At 49.2% G+C, this 6,103-nt stretch overlaps 1 protein-coding gene across 1 annotated transcript in view; it reads right to left on the reverse strand.

Moving 5' to 3' along the window:
• Pard6g (par-6 family cell polarity regulator gamma) overlaps window positions 1-330 on the reverse strand; it is a 72,789-nt gene extending 72,459 nt beyond the window's left edge. The window contains exon 1 of the mRNA XM_052201494.1: window positions 62-330. Coding sequence (XP_052057454.1) covers window positions 62-133 — 72 coding nt within the window. The 5' untranslated portion in view covers window positions 134-330. The remainder of the gene's footprint in view (window positions 1-61) is intronic.
• Window positions 331-6,103: the final 5,773 nt, after the last annotated feature.

Raw genomic sequence — 6,103 nt, forward strand, 5'->3', positions numbered from 1 at the left:
TGCCCCATTCATTTGCCAAGGGAACGAGTGCAGACCGCCACGGTGGGCCTCCGGTACTTACCTTGCTCTTGACTTCCACCGCGCTGCAGTCGTAGAAGCGTAGGGTCTGAGACTTATGAAAACTCCGGTTCATGATTTCGGCCCCACTTAGCCTCGCCTTCGCTCTCGCCTCTCAGGGGCCTCAGAGAGAGTCTCCGCGGAGACGCCCCCAGCCGTCTGCCCGGGCCCGGCGCCGGGCCCGCGCTCGCTAGGGCGCCCGGCTGCACGGCGTGAGGCGGGCCGGAGCGGGACTGGCCGCGCGCCTCGGGGACTCCAGGGGCCGCGCGCGGGAGGAGCTACGGGATGCCTCCCCCGCGCCCCGCCTCCAGCGCCCCGCCTCCAGCGCCCCGCCTCCAGCGCCCCGCCTCCAGCGCCCCGCCTCCAGCGCCCCGCCTCCAGCGCCCCGCCTCCAGCGCCCCGCCTCCAGCGCCCCGCCTCCAGCGCCCCGCCTCCAGCGCCCCGCCTCCAGCGCCCTTCAGGACCCGCCCACGCCACGCCCTCACCTGGTGCCTTTCCCAAGGCAGAAGCTCTGGGCCCTTTTCTGGGCTCAGGGGTTTGCCTTCCCCACAGCAGTCGGCCTGGGAAAGGGGTTCTTGATGGAATCTTAAGAAGCATGGTAAGGAGAAGCACCCCAGGTCTGTTCCACCTGCCTGCCTTAGTTGCCAGGTTGTAGGTGGTCCCGCCCATGAAGTAGTGAACTCTTAATACACAGGCAGGACCGACAGCGACAGGATGATAAACCAATGCCAAACTGTAAAGAAATAGTTAATGTTAAAATGAATATGCAGTATTAACAACAAGAACTAAAACTGTTTTTCAAAAAAAGGAAGAGGAACACCTACAGGAGGCTTTGAGGAGCAGCGAGGGTTTTTCTAAGGCAGTTGATAGAAATTAGGATAGGTTTGGAGAAAGACAGAACTGATTCTTATATCATAGAGGACTTATTATCGAGAGCACTTAGAAAGAGGGGAGAGAAAACTCAAGATGGAGCTGGCTGCATAGGAATTTGTAAAGAAGTTAGGACGATACACACAAGCTTTAACAACTACCTTAAAATGTCTTATGCATTTTTGTAATCGGCATGTTTACTTTTCGTGTACATTGTAATAGACTTTACAGAATTGTGATCATTCTGTTTTGTCACTAACCGGGTTATAATGGATGTTTTCATCAGTTGCTTTTAGGAAATGTTCTTAAAACTGCTTATGTGAATAAAGGTATAACTTCTAATAGTTCTATTTTATTGTCTGTGTTTGCATTCTATACATACTAATATTATAAGTGCTGAATTTCAGGTTTCACTTATTTCTGAGTCTTTTAAACGATATTGACTGTTAAAAATGGAATTATTAGGCTATAAAACATACCTCTAAAGCTTTTAATACAGACTGCCAAATTGCATTCCTTAAATTTTAATTTTTATTCAGTTTTGCTGTGTATTTATTCTGTTACAACCAGGGTTTAATGCTGGGGCTTGTGGTCACCGAGGTTTAGAGTTATAATCCTTCCCTTAGAAAATATCCAGATTGTTCAGAGGACCCCAGACAGGCATAGGTGAGGTAAACCGGGAAGACATGGGGAGATACTGGTCAGAAAGCAGCAGGCACAAGCATCGGCTCCTCTCTTCTCTCTTTTTACCCAGCCCCTCCCTTAGAGCCTCCCCCCCAGAGCCCCTCCCCTATAGCTTCTCTCTTATTGCTCCTCCCCCAGAGCCCCTCCTCTATAGCTCCTCCCCCAGAGCCCCTCCCCTATAGCTCCTCCCCCCAGAGCCCCTCCTTTACCCTTCTCTTTCCCTCCTTTTCTCTCTCTCTCTCTCTCCCAGTCCTTTGCATAACCTTGGCCGGATCTCGGTCTTGCTAGGTAACTAAAGCTGCCCTTCAACGTCTCATCTTCCTGTCCTCACCTCCACAGTGCTGGGACTACAGGTGTGTGTATCCACTTCCAGGCCCCGTTTTATTCAGTGCTGGATATGGGATCCCAGACTTTATGATGGCTTATTTGGAGGGACTATTCCTAACTTAGTACAGTCCTTTGGCTTGAGGAAAGCCACAGGTCTGCTGCTTACTGTTTGCTCCAAAGAGACTATTCTGTGGGTCAGGGAGAGCAGGGTAAGTGTTGGGGGCCCTGATAGTTAATCCTGGTTGACAGCTTGACTCCATCTGGAATAACCAAACACAAGCCTCCTGGCACTCCTGTGAGGGGTGTTGTAAATGCTGAACTCATTCCTAAATCCTAAATTCACTTGCTTCTGAGGCTTTTAAGAAATACTGACCCTTGGTCAGATTATCTGAAGCAGAAAGACCCACCCTAAATGTAGACAGCAGCTTCCGGGGGAAACATAGATGAAAAGGAAAATGGAAAAAGAAAACATTGCTTTCTGCCTGCTTACCCTACTCTCACTGGCATGTCTGTCTATGCTGTTGCTGCAGCGTATTTGGCTGATACTAGAGCCAAGTTCTTTGGGCTCCTAATGTAGACCGAAGACCAGTAGCTCTCCAGAGATTCTCCAGGCCTTTGGTGCCAGACTGGGGCTGCTGAGACATCCAGCCTCACGGACTGAGCAGCTACTGGATTCTCGGCTTCTCTAGTGTGAGTGCTGTGTGTGTGTGTGTGTTCATATTTGTTAATTCTGTTACTTCTGGTCCTTTAGGCAAGTCTTGACTAACACAAGCTGTAAGTCAGACATTTTGAAATGGAATGATGAATATAGTCCTGGGGGGTGGGCAGGGATGAAGGGCCAAGAGCAGGTTCCGACTTGGCAGTGGTGGTGTACACCTTATATCCCAGCACCTGGGAGGCAGAGGCAGGCAGACCTCGATGGGTTGGAGGCCAGCCTGGTCTACAGAGCAAGTTCCCGAACAGCTAGGGCTACACAGAGAAATCCTGCCTCAAAGTGGGGGTGGGAAAATAGCAGGTTCAAGACTCTGGGAAAGGGAAGGTGAGGAGCTTCCAAGTTTCAAGTAGTCCTTGGTTGGCGGTGGGTCAGCCAGACGGTAGTGAGGGACTAAGGCCTGTGTGCTCCCCTGTTCCATTAGTAAAAACCTACTGGATCAACACTGCAACTGAAGGAGATCCCTGGGTACCTGGCAAGTCCAGCAGCAGTGCAGAGGGGTTGCACTTGGATATCAATCACCTGTTGCCTATATAGACTGTGGCTTGAGGAACAGGCACCCACAGGAGGAGGCTGCTGGTGCCCGAGTCTGTTTCCCTGAGCACAGCCAGTGTATCGCTGTGAAAGGCTTTTTAAGCCTTAGAATTTCAAGCCACTTCTCCTAGGTCCTGGCCTGGCAGCTGTTTTTTGTTTGTTTGTTTGTTTGTTTGTTTTTTCCCAAATATCCATGGGGCCACAGGAACCTTTGAATGCTTACTGGTAGAGTGGTTCAAAACTGGTATCCCTAACTGAGTTTGGTGGCTCATACCTTAGTTCCAGTTAATAAGGGGTTAAACCAGGAGGATTGAGAGTTCAAAGCCAGCTCGAGCAATGTCGTGAGATGGTCTCAAACCAATCAACCAACAACCAACCAACCAACCAGCCAACCAACCAATATATCCACCTCAGGTAAAATAGATACAGATTCCAAATGTAGCCTGTAGGCCAGTGTTTCTCCCTTTTGGGCAGGGGTGGGGGTGGGGGTGGGGGATGGGGTGCTAAACGATCTTTTCACAGAGGTCACCCAAGATTATCAGAAATGACAATAGTTACACTGTGAGTCATAACAGCACCAAAATTACAGTGAAGCAGTAATGAAAGTAATTCTATGGTTGGGGTCACCACAATATGAGGATGTGTATTAAAGGGTTGCAGCATTAGGAAGTTGGAGAACCGCTGCTCGAGGTGGTCAGTCCTTGGAAACAAAATAGCATAGAACTTCAAAATCGTAGACTTCTAGGTAAGGGGCGGCTCGAATCATTTTATCAGATGATTTATAAGATTGGCAACCTCAATACTTTTTCAGGCTTTTTTATTATTATTAAAGATATATTATTTATTTTATGTATGTGAGTACACTGTAGCTGTTTTCAGACACACCAGAAGAGGGCATCCGATCCTATTACAGATGATTGTGAGCCACCATGTGGTTGCTGATTGCTGGGAATTGAACTCAGGATGTCAGGAAGAGCAGTCAATGCTCTTAACCGCTGAGCCATCTCTCCAGCCCCCACTTTTTCAGCTTTTTTTTTTTTTTCTCTCCGAGACAGGGTTTCTCTGTGTAGCCCTGGCTGTCCTGGAATTCACTCTGTAGACCAGGCTGGCCTCCAACTCTGAATTCTGCCTGCCTCTGTCTCCCAAGTGCTGGGATTAAAGGCGTGCGCCACAACCGACTGGCTGACGTTTTCAGCTTTTAAAGTAACAAAACACCCCTAAAGGAGCTGTTGCAAGGATGATAGGATCTGATCCTAGAGGAAAGTATTGAGAGTTACTAGATGGTCCAAGCAGTGGAACTAACTCATGCTGCTGCCTATTCTGAAAAAGTTGGTACCACCAGAGAGGCGTGGCTAGGAGAGAGGACAGCCCTGTGTGTTCCGGGAGCACCCCACCAGCGATCTCAGGCATGGTGATGTGTGGGTATGCTCAGTGGTTTTCAAGCAAACCACTCTCCCTGCCCTGCCCTCCTCTCTGCCATGGGAAACTTGGCAATGTCTAGAAACATCCACTGGGAGGAAGGCAGGGTGTGCTACAGACTGCAGAAGCTTGCGATACCTAGAGGGACAGCCCTTCCTATAAAAAGGGCTTCAACCCAGTGCCTAGGGCTGTTGTTTCTGCTCCTCAGATCCCTGCTACTTCACGTCACCTAAGGTCCCTTGTAGGAACCTCAATTTGCAGAAGTCTGCACATTTTCAGTTTGCAGACGTCTGCACATTTTGAAGTGTGCAGACATGTGCTGCCCTTGTTTTTGGTCTCTGAGTCTGGTGATAAAGACTGGGGAAAGTCAGCCTGCTGTGAAACCAATAAAAATAAATACCAGGCTCAGCTTCGCTCTGGGCTCCTCTGCACTTCAAAGAAAAGCAAACGACGCAAGTCACATCTGCCTACAAAAGATGAAACACTGAAAATCTCATTATGGAACCTTTCCTTTTCTCATGGGCACTTTGGTGTAAAAGTTCCTAAGAAAGTGTGTTCAAAATAAAATTATAAACACAGGGCATTGACTTAGTGGGTCAAGCCCCATCTCCTTGGAAGGCAAAGGACCCAGAGTATCCCACTCAGACGGACAGTGCACCCCGTCAGGCATCAGTGTATGCCAGCAGGACCCTGGAGGTCACAATTTAGAAGACACTGGACATCTGGGTGCTCTGGCAGCAGGCTAAGGCCTGAGATCAGTCAGCCTCGGGGGTGGAGTATGGCACCTGGCTGAATGCCAAGTATGCCCTGCCCATGGTTTTGCCCAGAGCCTATTCCAGTGTTATTACGGGGAGAATGTCCAACGGGGGTGACCTGGGCCAGTGGGTGCTGCCGAGCCTCCGCTGTTTCTCATCATCCGGTCCTCTGGTTGTTCCCTGAGCTCATCTCCTGCCTGAAGTGTTTCCTGTCCCCCACCCTACTTTATTGTCTACTTTATCTTACTCTACGTCGGTTGTATATTTCAGTGTACTTTCATTTTTACTTAATAGATTAAGTTCTCAAAGAGGGGGTCCCTCACTGTGCTTTGGTTTTTGTTTTTAAAAACATTCTCCTGTTGTTTTAGCTCTATCTCCAGTGTTTTCCTGGCATCTGTCTTGTCCCCTGTCCCAAGACTTGTCACACTGTACTCAGTCTTTGACTTTTGTATTTCACACTAACTGATATCCCCAGGATTGGCCAACAGACTGGCTGGTAACTATATAGGTGCTGGGGGTCCTGCTGAACTGCAGGCTCTGGGTTCTGTGGTACCACGAATGGTCCTCAAAGAAGCCAAGGAGACCAAGTAGGTGTACAGCTTGGGTGTCCTTCTTGATGGAGGATGCCCTGCACAAGTGGGCACTGTCTGATCTCCCCTTCCAACCAGGTTATGTGGCATAGGTGTGAGAATATTGATTGATTTCCAATGAAGATCCACCATTCTTTTAGCTGTAACGGGCTCTA

Source organism: Apodemus sylvaticus, chromosome 13 (assembly GCF_947179515.1).
Source record: "Apodemus sylvaticus chromosome 13, mApoSyl1.1, whole genome shotgun sequence".
In the NCBI taxonomy this organism is placed as follows: domain Eukaryota; kingdom Metazoa; phylum Chordata; class Mammalia; order Rodentia; family Muridae; genus Apodemus; species Apodemus sylvaticus.